The 26,755-nt window shown below is 41.2% G+C and overlaps 1 protein-coding gene across 1 annotated transcript in view; it reads right to left on the reverse strand.

Moving 5' to 3' along the window:
- Positions 1-334: 334 nt before the first annotated feature.
- Positions 335-26,755, reverse strand: part of RPGRIP1L (RPGRIP1 like) — a 74,335-nt gene continuing 47,914 nt past the window's right edge. The window contains exons 23-26 of the mRNA XM_079988977.1: positions 18,851-19,034; positions 7,014-7,098; positions 1,762-1,895; positions 335-590 (exon numbers count right to left, since the gene is read on the reverse strand). Of these exons, the coding sequence (XP_079845103.1) occupies positions 496-590; positions 1,762-1,895; positions 7,014-7,098; positions 18,851-19,034 (498 nt within the window). The 3' untranslated portion in view covers positions 335-495. The remainder of the gene's footprint in view (positions 591-1,761; positions 1,896-7,013; positions 7,099-18,850; positions 19,035-26,755) is intronic.

Raw genomic sequence — 26,755 nt, forward strand, 5'->3', positions numbered from 1 at the left:
TTGCTTCTAATAAAAGCTTCACAGTATAAAATCCTTAATGAGGCTAATCGCAGGCATTCCATTTAGTGGGGTGATTAGGGATAACATAAAAGTATTTTTAATCAGTTTTCTAAGGCTTAAGGTTTTTTTATTTTATTAAAAATTAAAAATTTGACTTGCATTTTTATTACTGTTTTATGTTAAGGCAAACATCATGTTGAAAATGCAAATAAAGCACATCATTCAATCATGTAGGTATTAATTATTTACAAGCTGGTGTCCATTGTGGGGTAGGGGCTGTAGCCTTAAGGGTGTGTGTTGGGGAGGGAAATGTATAAAAAGGAAAATCCAAACAGACAGGAAAATATACAAAGTTTACAGCTGCAAATTGTGCATCCTTCACATATAAATTATACATTAAATATTCTGTAGCATCTCTCTCTCTCTCTTCCTAGATCTAGCCTGTGCGTTGGTTATGCGGGGAGAAAGCACATCTGTCGACACAGGCTCTCATTTTCAGACCTCCTCATAGACTGAGCGTAGAGCATGGAGGGCTTCTACTGTTACTTTGAGCTTCCCAATTACCGCTCCACCATCTGGTGAATCAAAAACTGGAAAAGAAGCAGAGAGGGAAAGCAATGTCAATAGCAAGTTCACAGACCCTCACATTCCACACCTTTGAAGAGCTTCAACTTCGGTTGCGGAAATGCAAAGGCCCTTCATTCACACGCACAAAGAGATTGGGTGTGTGTGTGTTGTAGTAACAGAACGCTTGGCCATTTCAAGTAAGTGCATCTGAGAAAATGCTCTTTTGAGACCATGAGCTAACCACATCTCCAGATGTGGAGCATACGTTTAACACAGGCAGAACGAGATAAGAGTTGTGGAAAGTCCTGGGTTCTCGCCAACTACAAACACATAGATGAAGGATCACTGCCATCACCTTCTTATTGTGGAGGAAGATGAAACCCGCTCTCCTGCACAAGAGTGGGCTCTTCCTAGGTAGATTACACTACATTAACTGACCTGTTGCAAAGATATGGACAAAATCTAGGATAAACAACCAAAACAAAAATCTAGTTGTGACCTAAGATTACCAGTTCAAGAACAAATGCTTGATGTCTGGTTCAGAAGAATGTACCTAAGTTGTAAGGAAGATGCTGGGTTCTGTCTTGTTTTAGGAATTGTAGTAAACTCCTCCCAAATACCACCAGCTGCTAATACACCTTTTATAACCATATTTCACTTATGAGGTCTGGAATAGCACTCCAAGAACTGCCACAATCCAAAATCCACTTTTATAAAAATATTTATCTGGGCCAGCTCTATCATTAGGTAGAGTGGCTGCCTCAGTCAGCAGGTGATGAGGGGTGATGAGAGTTGTGTGTGTCACATGGCCTCTGCTCAGGTGTGGTGGGGAACACTCTGCAGTGGCTGTGTTTTGCACATGGAATGGAGAAGGGGGGAAGTGCTATTTTGTCCTTTGTTTCAGACAACAAAATGACTTGGGTTTTCTTTGCTATCTCTCTTTCTATAGGACTACCTGATAAAAATTCCCCCTCTCCAAGCAGGAGGTGGGTGGAAGCCCAAACAAACCTGGGAAAGATTTGGGAACTGAGGGTTATAGCCAGTGCTACTCAGAGTAGACTCACAGAAGTACATGAACCTGAATAACTTAGGTTCATTAATGTCTGTGGGTCTCCTCTAAGTAGAACTAGCATTGGATACAATCCTCAGAGCTGTGAGAAAGCAAAACTAAAGAGAAGATGCCCTGAAACTCACTGTTGATGTCTTGGTCAATGACGTCTTGCCCTTTCCGAAATATCTCCATTAGACTGACGTATGCAAAGCCAATATCTTCACACTCAAGATCTTGCTCATCCTCTGGAGGGTCACTTACTACTGTAAATCGTATGCTGAGAAGGAAAAAAAAAAAGGGGGGGGAGGAGTAATGAACTTAAATATTTATTTTTTGTATTTCAGTTTTAACTTCCATTGGAGAATCACAGGGTCATTTACAAATTATTCACACTTTTAAGAACTGGGTGCTTTAATTTTAAAGAGAAAGCAGCCACAGGGCCCCAATCCACCAGTTTCCTGCCAGAAATTGCTGCCTGTGGCTATTTCCTACTCAGAGTGCCATTTGCAGTAAATAGCACATTTGGGGGCAATTGTCAGCTCAAGGTGTGTATGGCATTTTCAGAAGGAAACTAGGCTGCAGTCTCATTTTGAAATCATTGTGCATGGCTTTAGACCAGCTTCCTATATCCTTCCTCTGTTCCTCCTGTTCTATAAGGGCTACAACACTGTTGAGAGGTTCCCAACACACTCAGTGAGGGACCAGGATGCAAAGAGCATAGGAATATAGGAATCTGCCTAATATAGAGTCCGACCATTGGGCCCGTCTAGTTCAATATGGTCTACAGTGGCTGGAAATGGTTCTCCAGGGTTTCAGGCTAGGATGTTTTCAAGCCTTACCTGGAGATGCTGGGGACTGAACCTGGGACCTTCTGTATGCAAAGTAAATGCTATAACCATTGAGCAACAGTCCCTAAGCATATGCTTATGTATATGCTCAAGGCAGCTTTGGGATTTGTGTTTCTAAAGCACCTGCCACCCCACTCCTCTGCTGAATGACAAACCATCACTCAAGGGAGTTTTTCAAAAGCAGCTGATGATGCAACATTGTGCTGGTGTGGGTGAAATGGATATAGAGGCAAAAAATCCCACTTGGCTCCCTAAAGGCCTTGGACAAACTTCCAAGTAGCTCTTGTCCTGGGGCTCCAGTTCCCAGTACTGTCCAATGGATTCAGAGGTCTGCAGCCGATGGTGAGGATGCCAGGAACTGCAGATTTGGATTTGAAGGTCAAGAAGAGCAGTTCGACATGCTGCGTGGCAAATGTTTTCTTTCTTTTTTTAAGAAACCCTGAGTGTCAAGCCCCTTTTGTGACAGGCCACATAGTTCTGCTGTTCAAAGAGCAAAAATCAGGGACACGGTCAGTGCCTGTGGTGGCCACAGTGCCCTTCTTTCACCAGAAACTTCACAGGAAATAACAACAACAACAAATATGTGGCCTTCCAAGAACATGCAACAAGGTTAAGCTGCAGAAAATATGACATTGTGAGTCCTGGCTTTAAATGTATTTTTTTTAAATATGTACACAAGAAGACAACTTTCCCTCTGTATCTGTATTGTTCTCTCTGTCTTTCTCTCTCAAAAAAACCACACCACAAAAACCTTTTGTCAGCAAGAGAAGATCCCACGATCCCATTAAACAGAGCTTTCAAACACATACGTAAAATATATGAGAATGTCCTCTAGCTGTATGCATTCCTCATAGCATAAAGTATCTTAGTCACAATGCTAAGTTCTGCCAATAAAATTATCCACTTAAGTACAAAGAATTGGAACGAACTGTCCTTTGGAATGCGACACTCGCTTGAGTCAGAATACAGAATAAAACTAAGATACTATTTGGGGCAAATTTAAAAGTACATTATCCTTTAAGGAGCAGACAAATATCCTACTTCCCACTACTTCCCCCTGCTATGTTCGCCTGCGTTTGTTTACTTGAAAACACGGAATAGTACAAACCATAGAGACACATGTAACTCATTAACTTTCCCTGGCACCTTCATCCATGCCACAATCGGGAGGTCTAGCCAGACCACAGAATGTTGGCTTTGTAGACAGTCAAAGTATGCTGTGTATGTCAAGAAATGACATCTATGAAAACATCAACGTCAGTGAGAATTAATCCCACTGTTGATATTGTAGATACTGCTTCAGAAAACACATTCGCTTCTAAAAGATCAAAATGGGAATGGTAAGGGGAAGCACCTTCCTACATAAGATAGGTCTGAAGCCAAATCTTGCTTTCATTTCATGAAATGTTAGTGGGTTGAAGTGGGGTTATACTATTGATCGAACCCTATTCTGTGAGATTTGTTGTGAGTGTGCTTGTTATCTGTGTTAGCTGCTCCAACAAAACCAGCATCTCCTTCCCGTCCCCTTCATTTCACCCTTCTAGGTGTTAGGCTTAAAGAAACTCTTGCTGCCTTAAAGGCCCCCAGATGTTAAACTGGTTAAATTAATTTATTAATTTTTTAAGGATACAATCTTATATGTCAGGTGAAAGTTCCCTGTACTCAGTGGGGCTTACTTCACAGCAGAGAGGTACAGGGATGCAGTGTAACTTGATTAATCCGTGGGAAGAGCCTTTAAACGAGGGATAGCAAACCACCTCTAGATGCTGTTCGCCTAAAACTCCCATAATTCCTATTGGCTGGGGCTGATGAGAGCTGTAGTTGAATAACATCTGAATTGCCACAGGTTAGCCATCCCAGATTTAAATCAAAGGGTTTGAAAGATAAAATCTGGGTGGGTGGTTTGGTTCTGATGTGCACTTCTTATCATCTTACTAAAACTCTGCATTTATAGGACACATTTCAAGAGTTCCAAACTTTCCGCACTCCTTTCAAACAGGTAATAGACCAATATTATTATAGTCCCCCTTGCCCCTACTGCTGAGAGACTGAGTATGGGTTCAGTGTTCAAGTTACGCAATTTTAGTCCTAATTTCCGTTATCACTGATTTATCCTATTGCTATAGCTAGACCATGTGCAGCCAATTTGGAATGATATTTTTATCCTGGGTCCTTTGGTTTCCTAAACTTTAAAGTTTAGTTCCTGTTTCAAATGGGGAAAAAAAGTTCTGGTATTATTATTATTATTATATAAGGCATTGTGATAGGAAACATGTGCCGAGGGAGCAATACGCCAACTTCAAAATGTGCTGCGTCTGTGCATTCGAGGGCTGCATCTCCCTTCCTGATGGCCCAACTTCTAAAAGGTGGAACGAGAGTGAGGAGGCTTTATGGATGAGCCTGCCCAGACGGCAAGGCTTGCTTCAGATGTTCTGGAGGTGGGATGGTAACTTCTGAAAAACGCTTCCATGTGGCGGAAGCCTTTTGCGGATACCGTAGCAGATGCAGATGGCTTTTTGTGTGGACGTGTTCAGCCACGTGCTGAGCTGCCATACTAATAGCCCACAGAGGGAGATGTCCTGGCTTGGCACGCAAGTGATCCACATGGAAAGCTGGTTGCGCCAGTCATGGCATTATGGTAATTATGATGCCACAGCAGGGCATGAATTGCTATTTTACTGCCGTTGCTCCACACTTTTGAAATGCACGCGGAACAGTACCTTTAACCGCAAGGGTCAAAAACCAGATTTCTAGGGAAGAGGTAGGGATTTCAAAATGAATGACTAAATGCAACTGAACAAGAAAGTGAGCATCTTGTTTGCAACGAGGGCAAGGTACAGATTTATATGGTTTGGGGCAGAATCTACTCATGAGATCTCATTTGAAGTACGGTGTCCATTTCTGGCCACCGCAAGGCAAGAGCTGATAAGCACAACCTATGGTGACTCAGACTACTCAGCTACCCAGCCTAGTACCGTGTATTCTGATTGGCAGGAGCTTGCCATGGTCTTGCTCAGAGAAGGTACATGATATCCTTTTAACTGGAGAGGCCAGAGATTGAACATGAATATGCATGCAAAGCATATGCTCTGCTACTAATTCAAGAAGGACAATCACAAGAGAGTAATGAAGAATCTCCAACAAGACAAATTGGATCAAGAAAGATGCATCTAGTTCCTTCAACCTAATTCTAGATGGTAAAAAGCAACGTTTGAAGCATGGCAATGGAATATGTACACCAATTCCACATAATTAAGATGTCAGCAGTAAGGGAAACATGTTTCTAGTGAGCCTGCTATAAAGCAGGAGTGGATCTGAATGACAAGTTAGCACACTGTATTTTGAAATTATATATAATCTGATTTTACTTTTTTTAAAAAATATATATATTAAGAGATTATACCTTGCCCTTCAAAATGTAACGCAGGACAGAGTATAATTGTGGGCATGTGTAGAAATTAAACCAACACATGCACACAATTATGTGCATTGGATTCCTACTGAAATAAATGAGACTTGAGCATTACTAACTGCTGGTTGTGACATAAGGTGAATGGTTGAGCAATGGTATTTGCCTCCTGAGGAATCTGTGGACTTTCCCTGGAGTCTTTGAAGGTGAGGGAAGAGGAGAATCATTTCAGAACACAAGGAAAAGGTTATCTATCTCGCGCTCATGCATGGGCTTTCGAAAGATTTCAGTGGGAAAGGATTTAATCTTCTACCCTTGGAATGACATGGACTTAACCTTGCACAATGATTGTACAGAGGCAGCATGCCAATGTTTGTGGAATTTCAGCATTTGAGCAAAAGATCCTGCTTAGTCACTGGACTCAAATTAGTCCTGTGAAACAACGATCGGGACACAGAATATGGCACTATTGGGAAATCTGTAACTTTATTTGGAGTTCTGCTCGCACCAGCATGTTATCCATCTTACTAATGTATGCAGTAAATCTGGAAGTCCTTTCCTTGTTTGCAGAAATGAAAAAAAGAAAAGAAAAATCTTTCTGAACTTCAAAGTGCTTTAGATGTGATACATGCCTGCTCTTAAGGGATCACTTTATGGCACTTCCTGTCGGATTCCATTAAAAAATTGTGCACCAGCCAACATATGAAGCTCAATTTTAAAGTAAAATGGAGAAAACAAAGACTACCGTCTTATTGCCAAGTACTACCCTCAGGTCTGCACTGCTTATCTGTCTATATATGGATAACTTAAGTGTGCGAAAGGCTGACTGGGAGTCCTTATACTTCTACCTGAACCAGCAGCTATTCTGAACCACAATCAAAACAGCATGGATCAATTACTCCTCTACAAGGAGAATGACTGTCCCGTTGAAGGGGAAAAAATGGTACACATTGTGCTTGTTGTTCTTTTCTGTTTTTTTTTTTTTTGGGGGGGTGAAAATTATAAATAATAAATAAAATTCAGGTGCTACTATGTGACAACATCATGTACCTTTGAAAGAAACATGTAGCATTTATCACATGGAAATACAAAATTGTGAAGTTGAAGGGCATCTGACCCATTCTGCTGCAAAATTTACCTTCCGGGGCTGGGCTCTGATCCTTGAAGCATGGCCTTGAGGAAATCACGCTTCACTTTATTGTTTGCCTGGTCCACATGTATCACTGAAAAATGCAACAGGAAATGGCAATGGCTGCGATTACTTGCAATGAACGAAATGAACACAATTTGCTTTGCTGGTTAGTTTTCAAAGTAACTTCCTTTCGTTTTAAGTCATCGAAATGAGTATTATCCCACAAAGCCCAGCTGCAGAGATGAATGGCATGGTAAGGCGAATAATGCCTATAGACTTTATAGTAAAGTTATTTTCTTTTTGATTAACAGGGGTCCATTGGATAAGGCAGGTATCCAATCACTATGAAATTTCGTGGTATAAATTCTCTCTACATGGGAACACACCTGTATTCAAATATTCCTTCAGCCAATGTCCATGATGAACAGTTCCTGTTTATGGCTTAGATGACTGTACATTACGATGCGGCATGATTCTATTTTATTTTTCTTTCATTCTGGGCTACTCTGAAGGATCACAGCTGAGTTGGGGAGCACAAGCCCCCCAGGTTCATTGGGCTGGGAAAGCCCCCTTAACCTAGTCTTCCCCAACCTTGAGTCCTCATATGTTTTTGGACTATTACTCCCATCATCTTTGCCTGTTGGTCATGCTGGCTGGGAATGATGTTGGGTTGTAGTCCAACATCTGGAGGCCCAAGACTGGGGAAGGTTGCCTTAACCCAAGGTTTTAAGTAAGAGAGCTCATTTCAGCTGGAGTAGATTGTACCAAATGTTTAAATGTACCAAAGGTCTGCTTCTGTATAAGATGTTACCATATGCATCCTTTAATGAGGGTAAGTAAATCCTTTTACTGTACTCAATTTCTCCCCCTCACACTGAAGGGAAGGATTGTGGGATAGTTCTTAATGCCCTGCTTTGAGGAACAGAATTAAAAACCAGAATCCACTAAACTGCAAATTTTATAAATAAGAAAGTGTAGTGTAGATGAATAGAAAGTAGACATAATGCTACATAATCCAGAGAAGTATCTACTTTTAGAAAAGGAAAGCAAAATGTAGAAATACCTGTGGGATTAGAATCCTTATGTCTGAGGGCCCTTATAATGATTTTGTTGAGTCTTAAATACATTTAACTGCTCAGCTGTGCATATCACAGAGTTGGTTGAAATGTGGTAAAGAGGGGGATTCCCCCCCATCTAATAAATATTTAATGCTTGTAGCCATAGGCTACTGCAAATACAGTAAAATCCCTATCAGCATGGACATAAAACATGGATAAATATACTCTCTGTTCAAAATGTAATCAAAATTAAAATAAACTTAAAACTTTCTAGGATTACTCATAGATTTAACTGGCTCAGATTTTCAAGCCACCTTCCACAAAGCACTGGTGTTTGGTTCAAGATTTGCAGCTGGATTTTCTTTGCAGCAATTGGAAACAGTGCAACTTGAAAGGATATATACTCGCATTCATCAGAAAATAAGTCAGTTACTATTACCTGTATTGCTTACCCATCTCCACACACACTGTGACACAAGATAACCATATATTTTTTTCTGCGACAGGTATACGGTAGGCAGTGCAATAAATAATGTACAGTGGTACCTCGGGTTAAGTACTTAATTCGTTCCGGAGGTCCGTTCTTAAACTGAAACTGTTCTTAACCTGAAGCACCACTTCAGGTTAAGCTAATGGAGCCTGCCGCTGCTGCCACGCCACCAGAGCACGATTTCTGTTCTCATCCTGAAGCAAAGTTCTTAACCCGAGGTACTATTTCTGGGTTAGCGGAGTCTGTAACCTGAAGCATATGTAACCTGAAGCGTATGTAACCCGAGGTACCACTGTACTATATCAACCATTTCCATTTGTTTATTATCTGTTTCCTGAAGCACTCTTGATGCAAGGCACTGAGTGTAAGACACTGGCTCCCACATTTGAGCTGGCTTGTCTTTGAAGACATTCTCCAATGGTCCTGTTCTGAGTGGCCCACCTTTTGAAGCAGGGCAGGTGGGTTCCACTGTTGCTCCCCAGCAAGTGGTTTTAGGAGAAACACCATCCTTGAACTATGGGAAGCACATTGATCTAAATGTAAGGAAGCACTTCCTAACTGTAAATATAGAACGTGGAACAGAGAGCACAGGAAGGCAGTGGAAATGCCCCCCCTTTTTGCATAGGGGGCACCTCTTTTGGGGCACAAACATAAGAGACTGGTTCAACTAATGGGTCCAACTAGCAGAAGCCCACACAATGACTTTTGCTAGTGCAATGGGTTTTCCCACCTCATCTGCTCCAATTGGCTCAGTGGTGGCATGAGAGAAATTCTAGAATAGCACCTGGAGGGGAGATCCTTCCATCAGGCAGGCAGAAATGCTTGCACTGAGAGGGCAATCTTATTAATGCTATGTTAAATTCCTCCCAAACACTTACAAGACATCTGCTAGCTATTGGACTCGCAGCTGTCCAAGGCGGCGCAGGTCAATACTATGTCCAGGGCAGCTGTCTACCAGCTCCACCTGGTACGCAGGTTGAGACCCTACCTGCCTGCAGAATGTCTCGCCAGAGTGGTGCATGCTCTAGTTATCTCCTGCTTGGACTACTGCAATGCGATCTCTGTGGGGCTACCTTTGAAGGTGACTTGGAACTACAACTAATCCAGAATGCGGCAGCTAGACTGGTGACTGGGAGTGGCCGCCGGGACCATATAACACCAGTCCTAAAGGATCTTCCTTGGCTCCAAGTACATTTCCAAGCACAAATCAAAGTGTTGGTGTTAACCTTTAAAGCCCTAAACGGCCTCAGCCCAGTATACCTGAAGGAGTGTCTCCACCCCCATCGCACAGCCTGGAAACTGAGGTCCAGAGCCGATGGCCTTCTGGTGGTTCCCTCACTGCGAAAAGCAAAGTTACAGGGCCTTCTCGGTAGTGGCGCCCACCCTGTGGAATGCCCTCCCATCAGATATCAAAGAAATAAACAACTATCTGAAATTTAGAAGTTTTTAATAACTGATGTTTTAATGTATTTTTAACCTTCTGTTGGAAGCTGCCCAGAGTGGCTGGGGAGACCCAGCCGGATGGGTGGGGTAGAAATAAATAAATAAATAAATAAATAAATAAATAAATAAATAATAATAACAACAACAACAATAATAATAAATGTGATGGCTTATGGAATAGGGCTGGCTTAGCTTAAAAGGATCCATGCAGATTCTACCCCACTATTCCAATCCAGAACCATGCATGCATGCAGATACACAGATCAAATTCTTGTGTGTGCTAGCTTATTTCTTAATTGCAATTCAGCTGCATGTAATGACGCACTCCCTCTCAAAATGAATGGGAAAGCTTTTTGGGGTAAAAGCAGGAGGGGACATTCTGTGCGTTCAACTGGAGTACTCAGATCTGCAACAGACTGCTGGATGGAGCACATCTCTTTTATTTATTTAAAACATTTATCGCCCACCTTTCCTAAAAATTCAATGCAGTTAAAAAATAAATATACAAATACAGTAAGAGCAATAAACCAAATGGTGTGGTACAAAATAGAAATACTGGGAGAATTAATCTGAGGCATTCCCTTAATTGCCTACATATCCAGTTAACTCTTTGTTTAAATTTGCCTTGTAAAAGGAATGCAAAAATAAATAAATAGCTTTTAAAATACCAGCTTCTGAAATTAGCTGTGAGAACAGAAGACATGTGAAAAGTTAACCTATGGTACGTTATGGGAACTTGTGTAACACTATTTTTAAAAGGGATAATTTGAGGAGTGGGGGAAGAGAACCTGGTGGGGGAAGAACTAACTGCCTCTTTCCATGCTTCCTAAGGAAAATCAACAATGAAAGCCGGAATGGAAGTCGGAACAGTCATGTGATCCAATTGTCATATTGCTGGCAGGTTTATGCTCACACTGTCAGAAGAGATACAGGCAGCATCTAAGAATGCCACACAGTTGTCATTTCCTGTTAATGGCCCTGGCAGTCACGACTGTGAAAGCCAGTGGCTTTTATTGCTTCGCAATGGAGGGGATTTACGGTGGTTTCTTTCTTTCGCCCAGTGAAAGTCAGTGATAGCGATAATGTATGGCAGAGCGCTTGTCCTTTCTGACAGCCCCAGTAATTTAATCCCCCTCTCCTGCCAGAACAGGCAATAAGAAAGACTTCTAGACCAGCAGAGTGGGGAAAGCTACAGCCTGACATTCATCTCTTTATATCCCAAATAAAATAATAAAAAAACAAAAACCCTTCAGTCAGGTTACGAATGTGGACACCAGTTTGGAGCATCTTCCAATATCACAGGCACATACGTGAAGTCACAAATTTAAGCATTAAGACAAATTTTTATGAGCTGGATTTTACAGATACTACGGGGAAATTAATTGATAAGAATGCAGTGGGCATGTCCAGTGATATTTCCCTTTTGGTCTGAAGCTACTGTCCACATTAATTTTGTATTGGATAAATCCTTGTTATCTGCAGATGCTCATGTACTTTTAAATTATATTCATCTTGTACGGGACTTTCAGCAGGACACTAAGAGGGGGTTGTGAGAGTCCTTATGGTTGCCAAGAGATTTAAACTTCGAGGCTGGAAGGACGAAACATCCAACATATATTATGCAATGGCCCGAGGACCTTACTGCCCTTGCAACGTTTAAGCCTATTTCTTATAAATGTCAATTTTGTTTGGATATCTATCAGGACACATATCAACTTACATGTTTAAAACTGAGGTGGATGTACTGATGGCCACTGTATTATTAATATGAGCTCTTGTTGGCTTGAGGACCAGAGATGCCAACCAAATTTTATCTTGGCCCCAGACTCCTGACCAAAAGTTGTTGGAGATAATTGAGGTGGATAGGGAGATAGGACAGGATCTTTTCTGTGGTATAATCTTTACTAATGGAATCCATTCTCTAGAGAGATTAAACTGGCTTCACCTTTGTTAGTTTTAACTGGGCCATTTAAATCTTTTTGTGCTTTCAGATGAATTTAAATATAAAGGTGTTTCTCGTTCTTAATCTATAGTTTGAGCTCATGTTTTCTTTCTGTAATGGAATAATATTATTATATTAATGATATATTATATTTTATAGTTTATCAAATCCTTAAATTAGTATTAATTAGCATATTATATTATCATCATTAACGTGAGCTCATGTTTTCTCTCTCTTTTCTTTTTGTTAAACTTGTTAAATAAAGCATTGTGGATACAGGATTTTGGGGGCACCAGCTATGGGTAAATGAGGGCAGACTGGGGCACAAATGAGGACGTCTCTAGTTCAAACTTTGGCTCTGTAATGAAACCATTAACTGGCCTTAGGTAAACAACTCTCTATTGGCCTCAGTTCTGTGGGGTATAATACTGCAGAGTTACCCTACAAGACCAAATGTTGAGTACTGTATTGCTACGACTACCCAGGCTGTTAATGGTCTTTAAGTGGTTGATTAATCTTGGGTTTTGTAGTCTTTTTAATCTGTGGGGGGTTTCTTGGTATTATGCTGATGTTTGCTTTCATGACATATTGCTACTTTTTGCTCTGTGTTTTTATGACATATTTTACTTGTTTTTACGATGTATTGTTACATGCTGTTCTGTGTTAGTTTGTTTTTTTAATGTTGTAAGCTTCCTCAAGAACTATGGTTTGTACGCTGGATATAAATATTTTAAGGAGAGAAAATATTTGTGCCTGCTCCCAACAACTGTTCTCATCCAAATTCCCATAATGCTGCCACCCACTAACTTGGAATAGGGATAATATTGAGGAATCACACTGTACTGCTTAACAAAAGTCAGATGAAGAAAATTCCTTTCTTCCCCGCACATTGCACACTAAATCTTATATGCTATACTTCTAATCTCTTCTGTGAAGTTTTACAGGCTCCTGCTTCTTTGAAAAGCAAAATGCAACAATTCTCATTTCACCAGTTTTAAAGCTTCCCGAAACACGAATGTCTAGATTAAGCACCAAAGCAAGAAGGCACAAACATGGAAAATTATAATTAAAAAAAAATCTACAGGAAGCTTGGGGTTTTTTGGGGGGGCGGGACGGGGTGGGGAGCATGGAGCCTTATATCGGGGAGGGATCTTCTCTAAGCCCTGAAAGGGTTTAATATGTAAGGGCCAATGGATATTGGAGGGCATACTGAGCAAAAGATCCAGTGTTGGAATTAACAAGTCTCCGAATACCAGTTGCTGGGAATCACAAGTGGGAGGGAGAATCGAACGCCTTGGTACTCAGACGTTTTGGCTCCCGAATGCAGAAAACCTGGAAGTAAGTGTTCCAGTTTTCAAACGTTTTTCAGAAGCCGAACGTCCGACGCAACTTCCGATTGAGTGCAGGAACAAAGTTCCACTGTACTTGGGTCCTGCTTCTGGGCTTCTCATAGGCCACAATGAGAACGGGATGCTGATCTATGATGGGCCATTGGCCTTTTCTGGCAGGCTCTTATGTTCTTATGAGCGAGGGTGGCAAGATAACTACCACCCTTGCCCATTGTTCTCTTAGTATGTAGGAAACCAACAGATGAATGGGAAACAAGAATCATGTAAGTGTGTAGGTGGAATGCTCTATCCAAGGCTCCCCCATCAAACCCCTGGAGTCTCCCTACTACTTACCCAAGTGAACCTACTTATGCCAGGTCTCTCTATTTCTTATTGTCACACTCTCCATATTCAGGGAAACATATCTCAGGCTTAGTAAGATAGGTATGTGCCTTTCACCCGCACAAGCACACCGCTTTGTGGCATAAAGCAACCAACCAAAGAGTAAGTGTTAAATTAAACCTAGTTTCTCATTTCTTTCAAAGCAAGCAACTATGGCTACCAGCTTCAGAACAAACAATATATTAAACCATGGTCTGAAATTAGTTTAATAGCCTGGCTAGTTCTGAAGCTGGTAACCATAATTTTCCACTTCAGATAAAAGAGGAAACTACAGTTAGAGTTTCCTGGTTTAACTGCAGCTCACAAAGGGTGTGTGTGTCAAGGAAATAGGTGGCATCTTAAGCTGGAATAAAATATTCTGAATGCAGCCAATGCATTTCAAACTATCCTATAAACTAGGATAATTTGGGCAATCAAGCAGTATTTGATTGGAAGGGATGCTGGAAAATTGTGACGGTGTGACTGATTTTACTGGTGCCCTTATTTCTGGATCTTTCAGCATTTTGCTTTCTATAGCCATGAAGGTTAGAAAGACACTTCTCCCCAAACCTGAATGCTGACATGGTCTCAGAATAGTACAGATGTGCCAAAATCTGTTCACTGGGGATGTGCTTCTTGTTGTGAAACAGGTCCCAAACTTGTGTGTGTGAGAGAGAGGGGGGGGACTTTAAAAGAATTTTCCGTGTTGTGAACATGGAAAGTTCTTTTCCTCTATCATCCTGTTCAGAATCCAAAGTGCATCTAGATATCAATTCTCTCTTACCACCCCCCTTTTCTCTCGCCTTGCCTCAGGTAACTACAATTTGTCCAAATAATCAACTACTCACTCCACAGAGCCAAAGGCTTCTGATCTATATAGGTCTCATAAAAAAAACTTTGGAAGATTTCATTAATCTTGCCCCTTTCTATTGTCAATTCCCAAGCAGGTTTATATACAGCCAAGATAACATTCTTTAGGCCCTTGATCATTAATCTTATTTCCAGGCCCCTTTCTTGCCTTCTCAGCATTCTCATGGCAATATTCTCTCAGCCCTATGAAATATAAATGCTATTTCCTTGTTATCAGTGTCTATCAACTGAACTTAATCTTTGTTATTTCAATTATGGTGGCCTTGTCTGGGGGAAAAAAATCATTTTGTCAAGGTGAAATTAAGAGTCGACCCCAACGGTGTAACTATCTATTTTGAGTTAGAGGAAAGTATAAGGTCAGTTTGCTTGCATCTACAATATTTCCCCCTTAAAGTTAGAATCATCACTCGGTTGAGTTTGAAAACATGACCATGACACTCGCCTGCTTACTACTGCTTTCCTATTTTCACCTCTAGCAGATCAAGTTATTTTAAAACTGACCCACACAGAGGCCCTATCCTGGGGCAGCCAACCTGGTGTTATTCAGATGTTGTTGGACAAGAGCTCCCATCAGCCCCAGTGGCCAATGGTCAGGGATGATTAAAACTGTAGCTCATCAGCATTCGGAGAGCACCAAGCTGGCTATCTCTGCCCTACCCCAAGGATCTTATATTGAAACCAACACACGCCAACATGGTGCCCATCACACCTGGCTATAGGCCATGCTGGCTGGAGGTAACAGCAGCCGTACTCCTATGAAATTGTGAAGGATGTTTGGAGGAACCTAGCAGGGTATAGCTGGAGATGGCCACATACCAGAAAGAGCAGAAGAGAGGGACTAGTGGCAGTGGTATCTCAACTTGAGCTTGGGGCGACAAAGATACAGGGCTGGTTTGGGGACATGTCTAAGACCTAGATCAGGAGAAATACATAGGTAAGGGGGTTAAACTCAGGGTGTGGGTGTGTATATAGTGTATGGTTATGAAGTGTTCAAATTTATTTTCCCTTCCTCTGTATGATGTAACTGTCATACATCTGACATACAACTGTCATAAGGACTTAACTGTCCTTATACATCAACCTTCCCCAGTCTGATGAATTCCAGATGTTTTTGATTAGCACTCTCATCATCCCCAGGTAGCACATCTGTGCTGCCGGGGGCAGATATGAGTTGTAGTTCGAAACTTCTGGAGGGAACCAAGGTGGGGAAGGACTGTTTGGATATGGAACAGGCAGATTTACATCACTTTCAGCAGGGCGTTTAACTATGAAGGAGAATGGATGTTAGATATGTCTGACATCCCGATAGTTGAACGCTTTCCATCTTTTCCTAAATACACTTAACACAGAGTTATATATAGTTCTTTACATGGATAGATTGATCCACATAAGAAGAACCAAAACACCATTTGGCTCCATAATAGTATAACATTAAGATTTAATTTATTGATTAAAAGACTACCTTGCTTCTACCTATAGTTTTTTTAAAATAAACACAGGCTAGAAGAATTGAGAGCACTAAATAAATCATTACATTAAGTGTTGCTTATAATACCAGAATTCCAAAAGATCTCTTTGTCTCAGCTAAGATGTAAAGTAGTTTTTTTTTAAAGCCAGTCACAGTGCTAAGATATAAGTATAATGAGAACTCAATAAAACAAATGTATTATTTACCAAGAAATAATGATTTCTCAAATTATATCTGGATTTATCGTGATTTTTTTCCATGCAAAATCTAGGGGACTGCTAGTTTCCCTCTAAGCTCAAAGTACACTTCCTTCGCCAATCATGTAAATCTCAGTTTTATTAAAGAAAATATTCAATTAACCCCTAATATTCTACATACCCAAATCTAATTAGGCATGAATAAGAAATGGAGTAAAGCTATAGTAAACACACACATTCTGACTTCATTACTATTAGATTATTGGCTTTCTCACTGACATTATCAAACAGCAAATTCATTAGGGCGCTTCCTTGATATGCAGTTCCCTTACCAGAAAAGCTGGCACTAAGGAGAAATTAGATGGCCAGTTATTTAAGCAATTCTCTAGGAAGAACAAAGCAACCATGTTGGAAATTAGTAGCGAGTTATAACTTTGTGGCAATTACAGCAAAAAATGTTTCCCAAGAGGAAGAGTTGGATCATGTACTCCTAGCTATATGCCTGAATGTGCAGCAAGCTGAACCCTCAGGCTGCCTCACAGACAGGGTTCAGCATAAAAAGAATATGGCACAACCAAATAAGTTTAAAATGGGTTGGGGGAACCTCTGGCCCTCCAGTTCCCACTGGTTGGGGCTGATAGGAGTTGGAGTCTAGCAGCTCTGGGCAGAGAGGAGGTACAGATTTCCCATCAATGGCTTCAGAACTCTGTTCCCATTTCTAATGCACAGTCCTGCCCCCTAGGCATGTGACGTAAGGGTGGAGTTTGCTTCTCTGTGCTAGAGTAACAATCTGACGAGTGGATGCTGACTGATATGTACAGGCAGAGGACAACCTAGACCACTCAGTAACAGGTGGAGATGTCACACCTGTAGCAGTAAGCTTGGAACAGGGGAATAGTGCAAAGAAGTTGACTTGCTTTAAAGCTAGAATGTGAGTCCTGGTTTTGCCATGGAAGCGATATGAACTGTCTTTTCCTTTTTAAAACATAGTATGTTAAAAAGAACCGTCTGACATCAGTTCAAATAAGATGTTCAAATTGCTAGAATTAAAATGTGGGATGTTTCTTTTTGGAATTACAAGTTTTAATAAAGCTGAGTGGGTGCATTCCAGCTTTCAAGTCTGAATTGCTGCGCAATAAATTTCGAAGCCCAGGATTGGGGGGGGGGGGGGAATGAAGTCACAAAGAGCACTTTTTATATGGAAAATGAATGCCATAATAATAAACCAAGTTGGCTGCTAACATAATTTCACTCCCAACTTCAGCCTTCTGACACAGAAAACACACAGACTAGATAAGATCACACTCAAATAACATCAGTTACTGACACCAACAGCTGGATGAGTTCCTGATTAGCTACATCACTTAGAACAGTATGCTCTGTACCAAGGATAAGTGCAAGTTTTAACTTTAAGCTTTCTAATGGGAAATGTCTGAATGCTGGATTTTGTGAAATCCTGGGGATTAACGAATCCACAGATGTTTTCTGTATTTTATTGCATGACAATGTGCCATCAAAATTTATTACAGCTTGGCATAACAAACAGCATTCATCTGCTTATATACGACACTCTAGTGTTATGTATAAAAATGACTGGGGGTAGAATCTGCCAAGCGCTGATTCCTGACAAGCACCACTGAACTGAAGCAGGGTTGAGCATTTGATGCTCCTCCATTTGCTTGCCTTGCCAGTGTTATTTTTTAAATCCTGGGTGATATTCAATCACAATTAAAGTCCGAAGTAATGCAAGTTGGATGTAATTCTTGTGAACATCGTGAAACTTCATCCATTCACTGACGGACCAATTCTGCTTATTTCTTATAGAATATTTCTTATATAATTCACATTGGAAAATATGAGGAAAGCCTCTTCTCAAAATTGTGAAAATTACGTATTAGTGAGGGTTTTTTTTTCTTTGCCTAGTTTTCAATTTAATCCATTTTTGCTATCCTATTTTATAAAACTATCCCTGGAACAATTGTTAGAAATTTCCCCCTTTAAACAAGCTTAATGAAAACTGGGATTCTTGCTGCAATACACTTCTGTACCTTGGATGAGAGAATATAGAACAGGGGTGGTTAACTAGAGATGTTATTGAACTACAGCCCATTATTCCTGGCAATGCTAGCTGGAGCTGAGGGAAGACACAGTCCAGTTATATCTGGAGAGCACCCTGTTAACCACTTTTGAAGTGGACAATAGGTTATGTTTTGCCTATCCTTGCTTTAATCAACCAAGTATAAGGTGTCAGGGGTCTTGGAGAGTCTTAGTCCCTGCAACACCATGGCAGCTTGCAAGCTGAGAAAACAGTTGGCCTGATCTTTGCTATGCTACAGTGAAAGGGTGATATGGTGATATGGAAGAAGCCAACTGGATCTCATTGGATCCTCGCTGCTGATTCTGGATTGGCTCATCCGCACTAGACCTCTCACCAAGTCACTTCTGTGACAGGCACTTGCAAGCTTCCTGATGGCAACTCTTTGGCCACTCCAGGAAGGAGGATCCTAGAGAAAGATGGAAGCTTGGCCTGATGGGCCTTTCTTACGCAAGTTGAAGCATAACTTACCAAATGCCTACCTGCTAATATTCAAACTGGAATCACTTTAAAAGAAGCCACACCACTGGTGACTTGGAAACGTAACAGAATAATATTTAATAGCACATACCATGGCTATAATTGTAGTAGACCCGTTGTCCCCTTCTCGGTTTTGGAAGCGACACTGGTGTTTCATCTGCTGGGAAGTTGGAGAACTTGCACTCTACAAACAGGCGTTTTATTGTGTCATCCATTGCAACCTGGGATTCCGTGAGACCGAGGGATACTATTTCAATCCGGATTTTTTCACCAGACTATTACAAAAAGAAAGAAAGAAAAAGCAGCACAGTATATACTTCTTGTCATGCTAAAATGTCACAGCAAACTTGCACATCACACCAGATGTTTTGGATGATCAAACATGACTGATAGTTTACGACAGAGCGACAATGAGGTCCTGATGCACTGGGATTTGTAGTGAACACTGTCATTGCAACAGACCTATAGATTTATATTTTATGCTGGAAAAACCTCTTTGCCAGCCCTGCTGCTGGTTATGGTTGAGGATTGAACCTGGAACCTTTAACATGCATTGATGCAAGTGGTTGCTTCACATCTCAAAGACACCTTTCTGGGCCACATGTATTGTTCTCAACTCACCAGTATTGCTTAATCTTAACCGGGAACTGCCATTAGTTTTAACTATGATTTATTTGAACAAGTCAGGATCAGAAAGTAGAGTTTGATCTTGGCTTGTTTGGACAAACCACAGTCTAAAGCAAAAACATCCTGATAAAGATAAAATTATAATCTGCGGTTAGTTGCAAGTGGGAGCTTCTGATCTTGCTGCTGTGCTGAACTAGGAGAGGGGGGCACACGGGCCCAAGGTTTGTCCATGCAGCAGAAACTAAGCCCTGGTTTGTATGTAATGCTAAACTATGGTTTTCCATTACGCACACAAGCCTCTGAGAGTTGCAGCAAAGCCTTGGAATTAAGTGCTCCCCCTCCCACAAGGCTGGGAGGAGGAATAAGCCATGATTCAATTTCATTTCCCTCAATTCCTGTACAAATTCATGGTTTTAAAATACTGAGTGGCAAAACAAGCCAACTTCAAACAGTGGATTACTGAATAGTTATTTGTAGCTGTAGTTTATTGATAATGTTAATGTGTATTGTGTATTTTGCTTAGAGGCTTTTATGATTAGGCAGTCTGCACATTCTGTGAAATAAAATGTATAAATAAATTTATTCCTCCTCCTGGTTGTGTGGGAGGAGGTGAGGCGAGTGATGGAGCCCAATAGTTTGTTCAGGTTCACAAAGGCTAAACACTAAACAATGGTTGAATGTTACTTGCAAATCCTAAACTGTGTTTTGTATATATATATATATAAAGGTAAAGGACCCCGGAAAATCACCGTATTTTTCACTCCATAAGATGTACCTGACCATAAGACGCACCTAGTTTTTAGAGGAGGAAAACAAGAAAAAAAATATTCTGAATGAAACAGTGGATGTATGATTTTTTAGTGAAGGCTGTAGCTATGTGATCTGATGGTGAATTTGGGGTGACCCAATACAAAAATCCTGAGGATCCATGTGGATCCGTGCTTTGTAACCACGTTTTTGCGCCATTGTGGTCCCAGGCAATAGTGAGTACATGATTTTTGGGGTTTAGGCTGTACCCATGGACATGCAATGTGATCTGATGGTTAATTTTGGGTGACCCAATGCAAAAATCCTGAGGATCCATGTGGATCCGTGCTTTGTAACCACGTTTAAAGTGGGGAGGGAAGGAAAAACACTGAAGGGACAAGGAGCACATGTGGGGTGTGTGGAGAAGGAGGCGGCTAACAATGAAGGAGAGGGGTTTAAGGGGAGGGAGGAAAGGAAGGCAAAAGTCGTCCCCCCCGCCCAAGCCAGCCCCCCCTCTCCCCCACCTGCATGTTTTCCGGCTGCCTGCAGGTCCCTAGCATGCTTCCCTGGACGCAGCAGCAGCACCACCAGGGCATGGAGAGGAGGAGGCGACAGCGGCAACTGTCGGTTGCGCTCCTTGCCGTCGGAAGCTGACCGAGGTGGGCTGGAGCCTGCGCGCAGTGTGACTGGGAAGGAATTAGCAGGAAGGACACGATCCTTTCCCCTCTGCTTGCCACGAGGGCAGGGGATTTCCCTGCTCTTTGTTGCATTTGTCTGCCACCAGTCTCCTTGCTTAGCGTGTCTGTTTGCTGCCAGGTGACGCTGCTGCAGCCAGCGCTGAGCAACGGAAAGGGGAACACAGCAAACCCAGCAACCAAAAACACAAGAGGGTGGGGAGTAAGACTCTGAGGCAGAGAGAAGGAAAGGAATTCACTGCAGCTGTGCGCTCCCTGCCAGAAAGGGATAAGAACAAAAGGAGGGGATCAGCGGCTGACTTTAACCGCCCAGTTAAAACCGTACGTGGCGGGGAGCGCAAAACAAAATAGGAGTCGCAACTGAATCCTTAGGAAGGCGCTACAATAATTAGGCAAGGGGAACAGGGCTGATGAACAGACGGTAGCCTTGGGATGCATTACAGATTGAGAGGCTCCACACACAAGGACGCTCAAACGCCCCCTTTAACCACGCGCTCTCCCGTGCAGCAACACGACTCACACGCCTCCACACACACACACCAAAATATGCCCGACACAGGAACCCCAGCAGCCTCCTCTCTGCAGCCTTCTCTCCTCCGTGACACATGATCTGATTTTCACCCCTGCACTCTGACCAGTCGGCTCCAAGGACCACACATTCGCTCAATAAGACGCACAGACATTTTTCCCTTACTTTTTAGGAGGGAAAAAGTGTGTCTTATGTAGCGAAAAATACGGTAAGTCCAGTTGCAAACGACTCTGGGGTTGCGGCACTCATCTCACATTACTGGCCAAGGGACCCGACATTTGTCTGCAGTTTTTCCAGGCGATGTGGCCAGCATGACTAAGCCGCTTCTGGAGAAACCAGAGCAGTGCATGGAAACACCATTTACGTTCCCGCCGGGGCGGTACCAATTTATCTACTTGCACTTTGATGTGCTTTCAAACTGTTTTGTGTATATCACAATGTTCTTTTGTTGCTATGGCTGATGGCTGATGCAAATAAAGTTTCATTCATTCATTTAAACCCTTTTGATGTGCCAAAAGTATGCCACAAGGCAATTTTCCTTTAGAATTTTCATGGGGTGAAAATGCATCCATGCACACATTAAGTATGCTGGGAAGGCCTGCAAATTCAAGCATGCATTCACCATGTATTTGGTGTGTCAGTCACAAGCCCAAACTTTTGGAGGCATGGATCTCTTCTTCACAGTAACAGATTTTCTTGCCACAAATACCATGTCCCTTTAGTGCAGCATGAAGTGTGATGGGACCACAAGGATCACAGCAATGTTAGCTCTACTCAGAGTAAGCCCAATGGGTCAATGTATCCAGAACTTAAGCTAAATACAAACAAACCCAAGGTTTTTCCATGATGAAGTAAAATGTCCATTTTACCATAAGGGCAAGCATTTACAAAATGATTTCACCATGCAAAGATGAAAGGGGAAAGTAACTTCATGGTGATTTCCTTACAAGTCAAAACTGCCAAAGGAAAGTATCTATGGTCATGACCACACCTTGCTTTTTAACACACAAATAAACGCACATGGCTTTTCCAAAATAGTTATGAGATTTGTTAAGGGTGCTGGGAATTGCAGTGTTGTGAGCTCCTAAGATTCTTTGGGTGATGCCAGGCACTTTAAATGTAGGATGTGACTGTGACCTATGAGTATACAAGTGTGTTTAAGGTTTGAAAGGCACTGCACCCTTATTTGGGAAGGGTTTTCATGTCAAATGCTAATAGGGCAGCACACAAACATTTTCCTGAATAAGTCAATGGTTTCAAAGAATGCATAACCACTGTGATTTCAAAATTAGACTACACAGAAGAACATTCAAAGCATGAGATTCTGCTCTTCAAAGAGCAAACCTAGCACCTTGCAGATCTCAGCTGTCAAGTTCTGCTTAACTTTTCTCTTTATGGCTCCCTCTCTACATTAAAGACTATTTCTCCTGTGTGTGGAATTTGAAGGCTTTTGGTTGTAAATTCAAATCACTAACCTTGCAGTAATAATTACAGAATTAGAATAACAAGAAAGGGAGATCAGCTTTCTAGAGGGTTGGCGTTCAAATTGCAAATCAATACAATATTCAAGCTCAACAAGGCAATTGTCGATGCGTTTTTCAGAAAATATATTCTATAATTAATCAATTGAATAGCTTGAGTACCCCACTGTAAATAAAAAATAAATAAATAAGAGTCCTTAATAAAGAACAATATTCATTCCTGTCAACCTCTTTCAATATTTGATGAAGTAACTTTACCCCCACCTTTTTTTTCAAAAGACATTTTCTTTTATTATGTATCCTAAGACACTTTAACTAAAAACCCAAATCTGAATATTTCAATAAGGTTGTTTTATTATTCAGTAGATTCATGGAAATTTTACTAGGATGACAGAGAAAATTCCACACCATTCTGTCTCCGCTAATACAGGTACATGGCTTCAGCTGGCAATATTACTAGGATTAGCATAGTATGATGAAATATTTAAAGGAATTTTTTTCCTAAAAACCTAATAAATCAAATGACTGCCAAATGTCATTAAAGTGATGGTCTTTGACTTGAATATGCTTTTCATATTCAAATTTGAAAAGAAAGAGATGAAAGCCTGGAAAGGTTACTCAGTTTCAACTAATAACCTCAAGCACTCTACATTCACATGCATAAAAAATGAAATTGCCTCTATTGTCTAATTTTACTTCGGAAACAACTCCTTTCGCCTTCTATTGTACAGATATATCAGGAGTATTTTTAAGTGAAATTCAGAGTCATTCCCCTTCCAAATATTTAACTTGACTGTCAAAACCAGCTCATGCTGAGACGGCCGTCAACAAATGAAGTCCAAATGTTGGAGTTATGGATGTAAAGGAGACCCTTTATAATGTTTGATGGAGAAAATAATCAGTACACTTGTTTTATATTAAGGAAAGAAAAGGCCTGCAACAGGAATGGCCAAGGCATATAAATAAGCAGGCTTCACAGGGCTGGATGGTATGGCCCAACAAAGGATAAATATGATAAATGATAAATATTGAGCATGAGCCTCAGCGTCTTTTCGGAGACATCTGAAAAAGAGGCCTGCACTTCCAGAATGCTGAAGGATGGTCCTTGAAGATGGGGAGTGAGCAACCTGTGACCTTGCATATGTTGCTGGACTTCTAGCACTCATCAGCCCCAGCCAGCGCTGCAACAGTTATGGATGATGGGAACTGTAGTACAACAACTTCTGCAGGACCACAGATTGCCCACCCCGAGTTAAAGGGAGTACTGAGGTGAGGGCTACTGTTGCAAGGGAGAGACGGTAGCTTAGTGGCAGAGTGCATGCCTTCCCTGCAAAAGGTGTCAGGTTCAATCCCCAAGGAAGGCTGGGAAAGAAACCCCAACCTGCAAACCTGGAGAGGTACTTCCAGTCAATGCAGGCAATAACGAGCCGGTATCAGATTCCCTGCTGTGCAAACAAAGGACAACATACAGAACCTCTGGGTGGGCCCAAACGTCAATGGGCTGTAGCCAATGTTAGTTCTACTTAAAGGAGGCCCACTGGAATGGGTGGGAATGACTAACTTAGAATTTCAGTGGGTCTACCATGAACAGAACTTGGTTGGGTGCAACTCAATATTGTTACAGTGGTACCTCGGTTTTCGAACATAATGCGTTCCGGAAGACCGAGTTCTGAAACGTTTGAAAACCGAGGCGCAGACAGTCACAAAAACAAATTGGTTGTAAACTGGATCTTGTACTCAGCAGAATCCACATGGCATGTTTGACTTCCAAGGCGTGTTTGAAAACCGAAGCATTTATGGCGTTTGAAAACTGAAATGTTTGTGAATGAAGACGTTCAAAAACCGAGGTACCACTGCCTTTTCAGAATTTGGACTAGTTTAGAAATCACGCTAAACCAAATTAACATTACAAGAAAGTCCGCTGGTGAGACGGTTTCCTCTAGGTCCCTTCTCCTCCATAGCTCATGAGGTAAGGAGAAATGGCATTGTAGGCCCTGCCACCAATAAAGCATGGCGGCTCTTGGCTCTGCCCACCATGCATTAGAGTCGATGCCTGAGGCAGGGAAGTCTTCGCACCAATACAGAGGTATTGGTAGCCTTTTCTTGGCTCCTGAGTGATCTGGGAAAGGCTATGCATATAGCAGATCTACACACCAAGGGCTCCCCATGGGTGCCCATGCTAACGTGCGGGTGGGTAGTGGAAAACTGTGCATCACCAGGAATGGAGCCAGAGAGACAGCCCTTTCCCATATGCTTCACCCCTTCCTGAACTCAGGAAAATGTGGCTTGTTCTAGCTGGATCTGAAAGGATGGTCTGATCTTGCTTTCTTTGATTTAACCACAATTAGAGTAAGCCACCATTTCCCTGAGTTTTGGCTTTAATGGCTAACTGCAGTTTACTTACAACTAGAAATAGAAGCATTCAATTTTCTCACACTCAGAGGAGAAGGGAGTGTGTGAACCCAAAGGCTTGTCATGGCTCATTCTAATAACGCTAAACCATGGTTGAGCATCATATCTGAATGCAGTCCCTGTAAGCCATTTTCAGCTGAACAGCTTTCAAAGAGGCATACAAAAAACACTGATTTATCATAATTAGAGGGGAATTAAAGTTAAAGCGTTTCAACTTTATACATTTACATACAAACCAAGAAATCATGCTTTCTTGCGGTTCCTGAGCGTATTTTTTAATTTTTTCCAATCTGAAGCTCATGATCATTTTGTCCAACTATAGCCCTGGTGGACTGGGTAGTTATAAAGTCTAAAAATACATATATTAGAAAACCCCAAAAACAAAAGCTAGCTTTTTTTCTTTTCTTTTCCAGGACCCCCAATTTGACTTAGTGTCTTCTTTGTTTTTTTTACAACATATGGTGCTCTGCAGAAACACAGCCACCTGGAAAGGCTGCCTTGTGCTCTTTAAAGAATGCCGAATGTCCAAATTAATTAAGAACCCTAAGATCTTAATTTAAGGAAAGTGATTATGACAGTTTTCACTAAACTGCTATTAGTGCAAGAAAAGCACACAAAGACTATCTATAATGAAGGAGAAAAGATGTAAACACACCTAGAGGAAAATGAGACCACCACGGAATAAATTGGTTTTGCTAAGATTTGCCTTGTGGGCACATTTGAAGATAACTTGAGAGCTGACAGCAGTAAAATTTTATTGTGATAATTGAAAGCTATATTATTACTCAAAATGATCAAGTGCAGAGGTGGAGATGAGAGCAAGCAATTGTTAATTTTATTTTATTTCTTTTTTAGACTTCGCCAAAGAAAATGCAAATTTCCAGTTCTGATGTCTATTTCGAGGGCCTGTAACAAGGCTTTTAATCAATGTATTATACATCAAATTGATAATGTTAACTTCTGATTATTCAAATGTATGAAATATTCATAAAGAACCATCCAAAGTTTTACATTTCCCTGATTTTTTCCCTCCCCCTTCCATTAATTATCATGCCTGGAAGCTTTTTTTAGCAAAAGCACCAGTCATCATCTTGACTCAACCTGACAAGCTAGCAAGGCCCAATTACGTTGGCACTCTGTGGCACTTTGATGTAGTGGAAACGAAAAGAGATAGGGGCAAATTGTATAGCACATTATGTTAATGACATGATTTAATCCAGCCACTAAACTTTATGTAGCCTGTTAAAAAAGATGCTAACACTAATTACGCCACTTTGGAAAGGAAAAAGAAGGGGACAAGCATTTCCTACCGACAAAGCGAAGCTCATAAATGTTGTAAATGCAATGAAACAAAATGAAGTAATCTATGATTAATTATACATAACAGACAAGAAAAAGAAGGAGAAAAAGCAAGTGGTATAGTTAAATCCTGGGTGGAAAAAGATATCTGTTAAGATTCCTTTTATGATCAACATAACTAAGAAATAACCATGGACTGTTTGATT

This window comes from Podarcis cretensis (assembly GCF_951804945.1).
Source record: "Podarcis cretensis genome assembly, chromosome: 8".
Taxonomy (NCBI): domain Eukaryota; kingdom Metazoa; phylum Chordata; class Lepidosauria; order Squamata; family Lacertidae; genus Podarcis; species Podarcis cretensis.